At 49.1% G+C, this 13,616-nt stretch overlaps 1 protein-coding gene across 4 annotated transcripts in view; it reads right to left on the bottom strand.

Annotated features, from left to right (window-relative positions):
• LOC144145611 (uncharacterized) overlaps window positions 1–13,408 on the bottom strand; it is a 31,409-nt gene extending 18,001 nt beyond the window's left edge. For 2 of the 4 annotated variants that reach the window (XM_077677286.1, XM_077677287.1), the window contains exons 1-2: window positions 13,170–13,408; window positions 9,374–9,533 (exon numbers count right to left, since the gene is read on the bottom strand). In XM_077677286.1, coding sequence (XP_077533412.1) covers window positions 9,374–9,533; window positions 13,170–13,304 — 295 coding nt within the window. In that variant the 5' untranslated portion in view covers window positions 13,305–13,408. The remainder of the gene's footprint in view (window positions 1–9,373; window positions 9,534–13,169) is intronic. The other 2 variants (XM_077677284.1, XM_077677285.1) reach the window with 1 other exon arrangement.
• Between the last annotated feature and the right edge of the window lie 208 nt (window positions 13,409–13,616).

Genomic DNA, 13,616 nt, shown 5'->3' with positions numbered 1-13,616 from the left:
GATGGAGCGGCTGTTTGGCAGGGCAAGGCGCCCACTTTGTGGTGGAGGGAAGCGAAAGGCGCGCCGTACCACGTGCACTCGTTAGCTTATTCTAGTAACGTTGCTTGTGGCAGTATTGCGCAGGGAAGTGGAGGTTACACAATGCATGATGCGAGGTGTTTGTCCGCAGTCGACGCCAGTGAACAGAATCCCTGCGCTTTAAGGTGGGAGCGGTGCCGGGAAAGACTGTCCGACTAAGGCGGTAATACTGGTTAATGTGCCGATAGGTGACCAGGCGATTCCTCCCACCAACCCTGGTTGGATAGGAAGCATCCGAGGCCTACCGTCAGCAGAGATCTCGGGCTTCCTCGTTAGCCAGCTCGTTACCCGGAAGGGACGAATGGGCCGGTGTCCATACTAGGTGCGGACAATGTACAGGCGGATTCGGTGCAGTAGGCAGGATGCGTGCGGTGATTGGGGATACACGACCCGTCGCAAAGTTCTGAAGAGCCGTCTGCGAATCGAAGATCATTGCGGTGTCGCGGTAGCTGCAGGGGCTAGGGCAATGGCGACTTCTTCACCAACTTCAGGGTGACGTGTGGAGACCGAGCACAAGGAAGCAGAGTCTTCTCAGGAGTTGACAACTACCGCAACGTAGGCTGCATGGTCAGGATATCTTGCTGCATCGACACACATGGTCGAGGTTTACGAAGCTCAATCCTCGTGTAAGGCCTTAGTCTCGGTAGGGCGACGTTCTTTGATGGAGGGTAGGATTCATGTTCCGTGGGTTGGGGGCCACACTTTAGTGGGATCGGAGAGAGACATCCGAACTGAGCTTATCTCCGTGCTGCGTAGCGAAGGAGATGCCCAGCTTTGTTAGGGTGGACCGACTGGTCGGAGTAGAGGCCAGACGGTGGAGTTGGCCAATACGTTGGGCTTGAACCAACTCTTCAAAGGTATTGTCTGTCCCGGTTTGAAGAACCTTGCCAGTAAAGGTGTGACGGGGGAGTCCCATGGCTAGCTTGAACGCCTTGCGGATGACCCATTGTAGGCGTCCAATTTCTGTCTGGGCCAGCTCGAGTAAAGGGGTGGCGTACGTGATGCGACTAGTGATGAATGCTTACACCAAGCGAAGGAGTGTGCAAACGGGGATTTGTTCCGTGGAGGGGCTGTGGTGCAGGCCCGGGATGCGTTCCAAGAGGGGAGGGAGCTAGAGCACAGCCACATTGAACAGAAAAAGGAAATTACTGACCCGCGAGGTGTGCCTTCACTGTCCAAGGGCATGGGGTCAGATTCCAGGCCTTTTACCGAGAGGCGTGTTGTGCGACCAGTAAAAAAATGGCAATGTACTGGTAGTTTAGGGGGGCACTCACGGAGTTGATTAAGCCCGGTCAGTATACTTTGATGAGTGACGTTATCAAATGCCTCGGTCAAATCAATGCCCATAATGACTTTAGTGTCTTGCCTGGATATAAGGGAGTTATCGAAAACTTGATGTTGAAACTGCAGCATGAGATACTGGGCAGAGGGTTTAGTACGGAATCCCAGCGTGGTGTGAAGGAAAAGACCTTGATACTCCATATAGACTTGTAGACGGGCCCGTATGACATATTCAAGTAACTTGCCTAGAGAAGAGGTTAGGCAAATCTGTCTCAAATGGGCTAGAAACAATTCCTTGCCCGGTTTGGGGATCACCGAGATGTTTGCCGTTTTCCAGGAGGCGGGGAGATGGCCCGACGTCCACACTGTGTTAATGTAATCTGTGAGCGCCTACTCCGTGGCTCCAGTGAGGTTCCGCAGAACCTTGTTGGTGACGCCGTCAGGACCCGGGGCTGATCAAAGGTTGACACGAGTGAAAGAATCCCTTACTTCGGCGGCCATGATGGGACGATCTAAGGTGTCGTTGGGGCCGCCGGTATAATCCGGGGGGAGGAATGGAGGCAGCGGACGGAACATAGAGCTCCTGCAGCTGTAAAAGAAGCTCCTGCTCGGAACCCGAGCGCTTGTGGTGGAGGGTAATCATCTCATTATCGGTGCGTTCTTTTTTCTTCTGTGGATTTAGGAGGCCGCGGAGAATATTCCAGGTCTGCGGAACATTCGTATTGCCCTCCGTCAGGTCACCGAGGGCATTAGTCCAACGCTGGTTGGTCAAGTATGTCGCGTGCTTGCTAAGATCCTGGTTGAGTTTAGCCAGGCCTAAGACTGCCTTTAAAGTCGGTACGCAAAACCCTTCTTGGCAGAGGAAACGAGAGACAACCACATCAAGGTGGGCTTGTTCGGGGACTGTTTTGGTAGCACCATCACGTTGTTCGAGGAGTTTGGCAATCCAGCCATACAAATCTTCCAAGTGGTCGGGTAGGTTTGCCTCACCGAAGGATCGGAAAACGCCCCAGTCAAGCAGCCAATGGGAACGGGCGCTCGTCAGTGTGGGTCCCTCCTGAGTGAGGGTTTCAACCACATAGTGATCACTTCCCAAATCATGACCAGTGTTGCGAAAGACTCAGTTGGCGATGCTATGTGTGATTGTCAGAGCAAGAGTGGTGTCTCTCTGGGCTATGTTGACTTCCCGCGTAGGGTGTGCCGGGCCCGTGAGGAGGCGCATCTGATGTGGGAGGATCGTAGGGGGCACCCCACAGTAGAGAGCAACCTTAATGGGATACCCCCGTTCAGGGTGCGGAGCGTTGAAGTCGCCGACAATAAGCAGCGGGTGGGCGTAGCGTAGGACCAGGCCTTCTGCCGAAGTAACGTGAGATTTTGCGTCTGTTTAATGGCGCTATAAATGTTCAGTACGTCGAGGCATTGTTTTTTTTTTTTTTTTTTTGGGGGGGGGGGGGAGATCACGTAGGATTTTGACAAAGTAGGCTCTGCAGTCGAAGCATTCGAGAGAGGGAAATATAGAGGAATGAACTGGGTGTAGTCTGGAGCGACAGGGGAGGATGTTAGTTTGGAGAAGGCGCCAGTATTGTTCCTCCATGATAGAAATATGGAGGGCAGCGCTGACTAGAGATGCAGTAGTGGGGCAATTTTGTAGAAAGTATAACGGCTGCCGCGCATTTGTTGGGCTCCATGGTAAGGGCAGCGGCTTGGCCGGGCTAGGTCGGTTAGCTCTCGAGCTGCGAGGTTAGCCTCTTCATTTCCTTCCAACCCCGCATGGGCAGAAGTCCAAATCAGCACCGCGTGGGAGGTGGGAGTCGTTTGAAGGAGAATTTTGAGAGCCTGCGGGGAAATATTCCCCCGGGCAAATTTTCGAATGGCCGTTTTCGAATCGGAGATAACAATTGTTGACGTAGGACGATGAGTGAGCGCCAGCGCAATAGCCGCCTCTTTCGCAGTTGGTAGGAGAGCGCGTTAGGATAGTTAGTGAGTGGTAAGTGGTCGCTACAGTCAACACTACAATCGTTCAGATAACCTCGCTGGTCTTCATTAAAGTTTCTCTCTCGCACACACACAATCGTACAGCCATGTTTCTTTTGGGTGGCTTTCGTCCCCGACCGCCAATCGCAGAAGCAAATGTCTGTGAGGTAATGAAAGCTCAGTGGAAAATCTCCTGGTGAATCGCCACTACTAAATCAGTTTTCATTATCTCAATTATTACCTTCAAGTTTGTACAAAAATTGTCATCATTGTTATAGGGACAAAGCAGCGCTCTGCAGGAACCGAAGGTATTTTGCCTTCGTATACCCGTTGTCACAACATTCAGTGCCTCGAATAAATGTCTTCTCAGAGGAAGTTAGCGTTCTTCTTTACACGCGCCCTACCAGTTAGCTTTATAGAAATGTACTTTCATTGTAAACGTCGCTAACGCAGGTACGCGGCGCCTTGATAAAAAATATAGCGTCGACAGGTGTCAGTGCTTTCGTCAGCTGCGGCCACCTTAGATGACCAATCCTTATGGCTAGAGTCCTATTTAGCATCCAAGCAGCCAGTTAGGCAGCGCAATATCCTTCAAGCGCGATTAAAAATTATCCCAGCCACACTCCACCGGTCTGAAGCTGTCCAGGGGTGGAGGTGGTTAGGCGAACGACAAGCCCCACCGGAAGGTTTACTTTGTGTTGCTATTTTTTCTCATGCACAGGCTTGCCCGTTTCGTTTTCGACTAATATGCGTGTCGCTGAGTAGTTGAGAAGAAGCTATGCATGAAAGAAATGGATGTGGTTTTTCACTCCGAAAACCCAATGACAACTTCGCGGCCACTGTCCTGGGAACCAGTAGTTGTTGGGCGTCCAAATCAGCGCTAGCCGCAGGTTTACCCAGAGCCCAAAAAGAGGAACAGGGGAGCTAAGACGTGTAAGCGCTGGCTTACGATCATACCCGGTGTTGAGGGTGCCTGGTATTATTTTGTTCTTGTTCTTTATTTTGTTCTTGTTCTAGTTTATGTGACACCTGTGTAACCCCCCTACCCTACGTAATACCCTCCCCAGAGGGCCTTTAGGGTTTTTTGAAATAAATAAAATAAAAAAATTTGGTTGGCTGCACGTACACTAGCCAGGCGAGGAGAGGTGAGCGTGTTCGCGGTATACTGCGGAGAGTATATTTTTTATCGTTAATTGAGTAGTTTTGGATGGTGTATCTGATGGCGCGAAAATCTGGGGTGATGTCTTAAAAGGTGACCTGGGCGAAGTGTCCAAAGCGTCCTAGGTAGTCTGAGTTGTAAGAGCGCAGGATGGTTGATGAACCAGTTATTGCCCTCCAGTAAAGTTCTGGAGTGTTCCGAGTGGGGGGACGATGGCTGGGTGCATTCTAAAACAAACACTCTATAAGAAGAAACTGTTGGTTGTGTGGGCGCAGCTTTTCACAATGGACCCACCAACTAGCTTAGGTTGGTGTTCTTCTAAGCCATATAGTTGAGTAGCTGGGGGATTGTAGGGGCCGCCTTACCCGGCAAGAAGCTAATACAGGCAGCCTAGCTGCGCCCCTTTCATGTCACTGAAGCTACGGTGGCTGTGTAGAGGAAGGAACAGACAATGGACCTTTTTCCAGTAGCGATCTGCGCATGCGCGGGCTGCTGGTCCGCCATTCTTGGCAGTAGCCTCCGGCAAAATAAACAAAAGGGCGCCCCCCCCCCCCCCCCCCAGCTTTCTGTTTGGGGAGAGGCTATGCTGTCCAGAGCTGCGCGTTTTTATTTTTTCTCTTTCAACAGGTCGAAGTGGGTCCGTAAGTGCACACAAAGAGGGCTTTCTAGGGAAAGGGGCAAATACATTTGAGGCTGACACTGGAAGCACATACAAGCCAGTGGGGTAGTAACAAAAATGAAAAAAAGTAAAGAAAAAGGGGCGCTTCAACCACTGCGAATTAGTCACGGGAACGACGCCTGCTACGGTGACATTCACGTGAAAGGCACGGGTGACCGGTTGGTGCGGAAGGGGCTACAGTACCAGGATATTTTTTGTGGACGAGTTCTACGAAAGCTCGACGTTTTGTGGGCGTGCATTGCTGCCAATTTTAGTTCGGCGTGGCGGCCGCTAGGAGGATCGGTACTGGAAAAAGGTCCATTCCGAGATTGACCGGCTGGAAGCTTCTCTGTCACACGCCTCCGGAGGCTGGTTTGACGTCACAGAAGGAATGAACCGCCGTTTCCAGGTATCCCAAAATTGCGGCAACAATAGCGTTTGAAACTGGTTCCAAGCAACGTTTGACGCAAATAATTGCAGGACAGCATCTCGGCATCTTTATGAAGCGAACCAAATCAGTTTAAATCAACGTTGGTGTCGGTACTCCTTTCATAGAAAGTGACAGATGCCCGTCAATTGTGGTCTGACGATTGACAAACCCATAATGACGGTACGGAAACGCTTCTACTAAGTGATGCTTATAAATTGCTTATTGCACTGGGTATCGGGGTATCCAAAAAGGAGTAAAAAATAAAAAAATGCTGTGGTTTAGCTTTGGTTAACCCTAGTTGATAGCGAAAGCTTCACTGCCCTGGCCAGGCCCATTGTCGAGGTGTGGTTTCTCAATAATATACACACATTTTTTGCAATGAATACACTGTTTGTTCATCATCTCTTTTGCCTCACGACTTTGATTAAGCCTAGCCGCTGTACTAGCGACCACAGCTGGATGTTCGTCTTCCTCCATCGCACACGCCTCTGCGCCGCACGTGGCCTCCTGGCCTTCCTTCGCGGCGCGCGCTTATCGCTGCGGTGGCGCCCTCCTCGCCTTCCTCCGCCAGGTGGCGACACAGGTCCCGCGCACGTCTCCGTTCCCTTCTCGTCTATCTCTCGCCACCGGGCCACTGCTTTGTGCCGGGTGCGGAAAGGGGTGGGCTTTGACTGCTTTGACCTCTAGCTCTCAAGGGCAAAACTGGTCATTTCGCGAAGACTGCCCGAGGTAGCATAGTGTTGCTGTCGCTACAAAACCTAAATATGAACTAACATCCACCGTCTCTGCCCGCCGTTGTCGCTTGAGCTGTGCTTCACTCAGTAGCTCGCTGCGCGCGTGCTCTGCTGCGAGAGCGACTCTTTTCGCTCCCTCCCATGCGCCGTACCCATTTAAAAAGTGTTAGTGTAGATGCTAGAGTGTAGCTACGTCATCTATAAACCCCGCCAATCACTCTCTATTTACTTGTAACTACACTCCAACCTGTCTTTTTTTTGCGAATGTGCGTGAGATTGCGCTGGAGGAGTTCTCTGCATACACGGGACCGCCGGATTTTTATTTCGCCTAGCCATCTCTTCCCTTTAACCGCACCTAAATTGAAATGCGTGTTCGTCAGAACACAACTTAAGTTGTACACACTGTACATACGTACTGTGTACACAGTACACTTCGTACGTACTGCATAGAAAATGTTATAGATCAATCTAACATATGGGTTAACCCACACCCTCCTTATAAATCGACGCTCATACATTGGAACCTTCCACGATGACTTTATTTGCACACTGTTCTCTAGAAAGCGGTCTAGCGCGAGCAGTTTAGAGCCGTGACTCTGCTCTCCTCACCCCACGTGGCCTCCCCCGCTTTCTCAAGGAGCCCACCTGTTTCTGTTCGAACTGTCGGCGTTGGGGATGTGCCAGCTGCCACACACAACCCCCTTCTACTCCCACTACCCCCACTTGACCTGCCGAAATTAAGACTCCTCTCTCTCTCTCTCTCTCTCTCTCTCTCTCTCTCTCTCTCTCTCTCTCTCTGCATACATACATACATACATACATACATACATACATACATACATACATACATACATACATACATACATACATACATACATACATACATACATACATACATACATACATACATACATACATACATACATACATACATACATACTGTTGGGAAGCCAGGGGCTGACTCCACTGTCGCGAACCATGGTAGCGTGGTTGATGTGGACCGAGGTGGGTGTTGTGCCGGGGCAGTCATGGTGGCGTGGCGAAGTTGACGGAGAAGAAGGAAACTTTATATACAATTATTTACATCTTGAAATCAGAACGGGCAGTGCGCTCCTGCCCGCGCAAGATTAAATAGGCACGTTGGGTCCATTCCCCTTCACCCCTTTTCTCCGGCCGACGTCAGGACGCACCAATCACAGAAATCATGGCACTGATGGCAGCGCCCCACACACAAACACACGCACACACACACACACACACACGCACGAGAGACCCGCTCCTTTCCTGGGCAGGTGAGCGCTAGGTTGCTCCAGCCGTGGCAATCCGCCGTGGGTCAGAGCCCCTCTTTGTCCTGGCGATGTTGCACTACCACGAAGACGTCTTGCATCCCTCGGAGGTAATATTCTTCGAGTGGCTTATTGAAGACAACACGCCACAAAAGGGAGTAACAATGAGGAGCGGGCACGCCGCCGAGGCTTGCAGTGCAGGGCGCAAAGCAATGCTATTGTTAGCACTTGCCTTTTTTAGCGGTTGGCGCTTGAGAAGCCACGAGGTTGTTGAAAGGTGCATAGTTCAAGTAGCTGTGAATACGCCGGTTCGTGGAAAGTCGATGACGGATGTATAGCCACGTAGCCGCACAGTCGCCACTGTGAATACGCTGGTTCCTGGAAACTCGATGACTGAGGGTCGTGGCGTCCAACGTTCCCGACAGCAACTACTACATAGTGTGGGACTCAACCCAGGCCGGCCTCCCGACTACAGACGCTGGCTCTTTGGGCCGTATCACCGGAGCCTTTTAGATTTTTTTAGTGAAAACTTCCTGTTTACGTACATTTAAACACACTCGCCTCCACCGTTTTATGCTGCAGAGCAAACTATCGCAATTAAAAAAAGAGGGTCAAACGCAGGTTTTCGGGGAATCAATGTCGCAACAATACATACATACATACATACATACATACATACATACATACATACATACATATACGTATAGGGGGCAATAAAACTTGGACGATGGTATGCAACACAAGAAAACAAAACTTCGAACAAGGTAGCGACCACGATTGACTTGCCTTTCAGCAAGATACTTGCCTTCGTCCTGGCAAGTCTCTTGCTGAATTGCTGAAACGTTGGCAACAATCGTGGTCGCTACCTTGTTCGAAGCTTTCTTTTCTTGTGTTCCATACCATCGTCCAAGTTTTATTGCCCCCTGTATATATATATATATATATATATATATATATATATATATATATATATATATATATATATATATATATATATATATATATATATATATATACACTTCATTTTTCACCCCGAGAAGTCAGAGTCGCGCTGGCTACCACCCCCAGCACAGAAAAAGTTACATTGACATAAATACCCCAGAAAGCGGGGGGGGGGGTGGAAATCGCCCCGCCGGCAGCGTAGTGGTTATTATGTTATTGTGGAGGTCGTGGGTTCGGATCCCACCTGGCGGGCATTTTTTCTCCGCTTTCTTTCTTTCTTTCCTTCCAAATTCTTTATCTGTTTCAATGGCCTACCACAACCTCCCCTTTGCTTTCCGAGGTTTTCTTGACTGCCAACCCTTATTTCTGTGTTATATATATATATATATATATATATATATATATATATATATATATATATATATATATATATAGCGAATCAGAATAGGAAATGAGGGGCTCGTTGAAAATAAGACAGAAATAAGAATTCGTAGTCAAGAAGACCTCGGAAAGCAAAGGGGAGGATGTAGTAGCTCAAGATAAAGAATTTGGAAAATAAGAAAGTGGAGAAAAAATGCCCGCCAGGTGGGATCCGAACCCACGACCTCCAGAATCGCACCAGACCGGTATTCTGGAAATCGTGGGTTCGGATCCCACCTGGCGGATCCTTGGGTTCGGATCCCACCTGGCGGATCCGTGGGTTCGGATCCCACCTTTAAACGAAATTTGAGTTTTATTGCAGGGAGGGTCATTTGTTTTTTAATCAAAGAATTCTACAACCATTGCCGTTTCAAAAGGCAGTATTTTTAACGCTTCAAAATTTAAACTTACCCGTCGTGAAGCATACCATGATGGAAAATGTGTAATCATCAGCATTCTTCGGAAGGATGACCAGTTCACGAATGCAAAAGCCCAGCGACGCCGAAAGGCCCAATGTTGAGGTGAGAATAAACGCCCACTCGACCTTGCGTAGAGTTTCCAACGGCTTATACTGCAAGAACAAATAGGTCACCTGTTGGGTCCCAAGTAAATATATCTCCCTCAACAGGAAGTACAGAGGCCGAAGCAACAGGTATGAACAAATAAGGAATATGTGCGGACCTGATGCATATCACGCATGCTGTTGAAAGCCACATGACGGGATTTAGCATTTGAAGCCTCATCTATTGCGTTCAAAAATGTAATTCGAGACTGCAAGCCTAATGCGAAACCCCTTACTCCACGTTAATACATCAGGTTCCAAAAAAATATATTTTTGCGACGCCAAACTAACTCACATTTTTGGATCACGAAAGCAATATAATAGTGAAAATCTAGTGTGACAAATTCATTACTACTGGCGTGAATAAGGTTTCTGAATTTAAGCTTGCAAGAAAAGAGCCGGTTAGAAATTTGCGACTGCTTCACCAATGACTGAATATTTGGCTGCAAAAATTTGTAAGCGCAGGTACGCGCTACTTAATTAGCTCAGCAATACAAAACTAATATGGGCATGTAGCAACACAATAACAACACCCGTAATAAGTCATTGAAGACGCTGCAGCCATCTTGGTACCCCTAATAATTCTTTGTACACCAAGTTCGCGGTTTTCTTCTCTAGTACTGTGTAAAACCTCCAAACTGCAACTTTAAATTAATTCACGCCAGGATTCCTGTAGTCTGAAACCCTTTTGAGTATTAAATCTTTAAAAGTGTAGTTTAAAACTTAAGTCTGCGTTCTCGTATGAAATAACATGGTGACTGTTTCGCGGAAATTAATATTCATTTGACACGTATCATACCAAGAGCATAAAGCATTAAACGACTCATTATGCAGGTGGTGATCCTGAAGAGACGTACCAGTGTTATTCAAAGCACAATCATCGACGTAAACCCGCAGTCTAGAAGTGATGGTTTGAGGCAAGTCGTTAATAAAAATCAAAGCCAACCGAGGACAAGAGCAGGCCCTTGGGATACACCGGATGTGACGTCAATTAAACGCGAATTACTCAAGCGAAAGCTAACGTACTTTGATTGATGGAGAAGGAAATTGTCAATTAGATCTACTAGAGAAAAGTTTTTAGTACTAGGCAGAGTTTTCTTGTCAGCAGTGAAGGAAAGTATCGAAAGCCCTTGAGAAGTCGAATATTACGTCGATCTGGTTGCCAGAATCACGGCTTAGATAAATGTCGTGCGTGAATTCTGTTAGTTGAGTTCACGGGCTAAACCCCTTCCGGAAGCCATGCTGCAGATTGGATAAACATAATTTGTTTATGCCACATCATTTATACAACCCCCAAAGGAGTGCCTGGGTGACTTTCCTTTATTTATTCTTCACGGCTTAGTTCATTTTCTGTACCAGGCAACAATGCCGGGTTTATACAACACGACGCTTAAGGCTTTGGCCGTAAATTTCTGCCCTGCACTCCACCCAGGGTGAATAGACAAGGACTAAATTCACATGTCCGAAATAAAGTATGAATCGTCAACCGAAAGTTTGGTTAAGTCTTAGATGGTGAAGTCTTAAAGGAGTAGTGACACCAAATTTGTGTATTCCGGTTTCTTTTTTTTTTTTGGGGGGGGGGGGGGGGCAGGGGGGGGGGTCCGATGTGTCCGTACTACCCCATAAAACATAAGGCGCGAGTCAAGACTGGCCAAAGTGCTGCCGATTATGAATTACAGCGCCATTCATGGTGTCAGTTTCAGTTTCGGCCGCTGTCAGCACGGGAGCAATCGCGGGGGCTCTGCGGCGGCCATGACGCCACATGTTCTGTTCAAGCCAAAACGCCAGCTTTTACGACGACGCCTCCCCCTATCTCAATGAAAGATTAATTCCGCCGCATTCAGCTGGTCTGAAACTGCCCAGAATTGCGGCTAGCGGTGCGAAACGGGATAAAGGGCCTTACCAAAATGTTTACTTTGTGTTGTCGGTTTCGATCCAGCTAATATGCGTGTCACTCGCTGAAAATGAAGGGACAGACAGACCACTCCGAGTTAGACCCGCAGTATGCTTCTCCGCCACACTCCTCCACCGGCGGTACTTACGTCACGGAGCGGCTGAGCATGGCGCTTCTAGGGCTCTCAAAACTACGGCCATAATATCCATTTAAAATTGGTTTCGGGCAACGTGTGACGCCCATAATCGTAGGAAGGCATTCTTGGCAGCTTAATGAAGCGAACCATACCAGTTATTAGAAATCGAACTTTGGTGTCAGTACTCCTTTAACACTTAACCATGTTAAGTCTTGGTTTTGCCTGGTTAAGTTGATTTTGCGAGCCGAACGGCTGCCTCTTCCTCGGCCTCCGACGCTAGCTTCGCGCGCTTGCCATTCCGGACCCTTCCCAGTGAAACAGCTCGCGGGCTGTATCCGCGGGGTGGTCAGACGCCACTTGCCGACGACGGCTCAAAGTCTACCGCTCCCGCGCAACGCTCAGAGAAGACGGCCCGACCTCGCTCTTATCCATGGCCAAGCTCGCACTCACTACGCGGCGAGACACGTGGTCAGGTGGCGACCCACTTGCGCAGAGCGCATGCGCCAAGCCGGTGGCGGCGGAGGTGGATAGCGAACTCGGCGATGGCGGAGCTCGGTGCGTCGAGTCAGGTGACGCTTTGCCAAGACTACGGAGCAGCTGTGGTTAAATTAAGGACAAATTGCTAACGACGGCGAAACTGCCATCGAATAGGTTAGTAAAGCTTTGCTTCAAAACGCTTACAAGCAAAAGCAAATTTGTCGCACGCGATCGCCGTGTACTGGCAGGTCGTTACTATGAGGCCAGTCTCGCTCTGCATGCACAATATCGAAGCTAGGATTGACAGTTGAGCATCTAAAAACAAATTCCAGGTCGTTTTAGTTCCATTCCTGTCGTGTACAGGGTGCAAAGCGACCCGCGCCGCACGGCAATCAAGAAGTCGAGCCAGCTTCGGAACAGGGAATGATTTGTTTGGGACAGCACGCGATGGAGGTTGCTTATCGGCTAACCGACACAGAACAATGTTTGTCGGCGTTATCACCCATGCCTTTCGGAAAGGTATGGACAGAGTTATGAAAAGGAGGTTCGCAAAAGGCGACCCATTTATCAACGCCATGCCTGGTGCTATATGACGGCAAGGAGGTCATCCACCGCGGTGGCTCGGTGGCTATGGCGTTGTGCTGCTGAGCCCAAGTACGTGGGTTTGGTCCCGCGTGCGCTGGCTGCTTTTCTGATAAACGCGAAAAGTGAAAACGCCCGCGTGTCGAGATTTCGGCACATGTTAAAGATCTCCATGTGGTAAAAATTAACCCGGATGCCTCCACTACGGCGCACCTCATAGTCGAAGTGCAGCCTCGGCGTGTAAGACCCTACAATCAATCAATCGACGGCTAAGAGGTCGCAACTCTGAGGCGCCAACCTCATAAGAAGTTGAAATAATGAAAGGCATTCTCTGGCTACGAGTTCGAGTTTTCTTCCTATTTTTGTCGCTTAAATAATGGAACAGTTAAATCACACCAAAAAGCAATCAGTGCGTCGAACTAAGGACACATCACGCTATTGCCATCAGCATCATAATCGCCATCATCGAGAAAGCCGAATGCAACAACGCTTCTTCCGCTAAGCGGGTACAAGAAAAACGTCGTCTGCAAGCGCGGCAAAACGACGGTAGCATTACCTGTCCGAAGAGGGGCTTGTAATTGAGTTTCGGTCTCAGCTGTAAACACAGGTCTGCGTTGTTGCGGACATTCGGGCTTTCCAGTGCAGCCACCTCTTCGCGCACACCGTCTCCAGCGTCCTGACGGCCCTCCATTGCACTACCAGAGCCACGCACCCATCCACACGATTGCTGCTTGTCGCAGTGACTCACAACGTCAACTGCGCTACTCTCGTTTCGCCACGAAGTGCACGCGCGCAGATATCCGTACTCCCACCGTGCCATAGGAAGTACAGCGGAATCACTCTCTCCCTTCGCGCTAGCGATATCACCCCACTCGCCCTGTCTGCTTCAAACTTTCCAGGGGCGCCAGCGTACGAAGGCCTGCCGCCTGTATTCCTTGGAACCACTCGGGGACGCTGTAAAAAAATACGAAATATTTTTCATTGATTGATTGATTGATTGATT

The sequence above is a fragment of the Haemaphysalis longicornis genome, unplaced genomic scaffold, assembly GCF_048455015.1.
Source record: "Haemaphysalis longicornis isolate Haplotype H1 unplaced genomic scaffold, Haemaphysalis longicornis Haplotype H1 scaffold_7, whole genome shotgun sequence".
Taxonomy (NCBI): domain Eukaryota; kingdom Metazoa; phylum Arthropoda; class Arachnida; order Ixodida; family Ixodidae; genus Haemaphysalis; species Haemaphysalis longicornis.
Note: the sequence above shows the minus strand (reverse complement) of the source record. Positions and strands in the feature narration are given on the sequence as shown.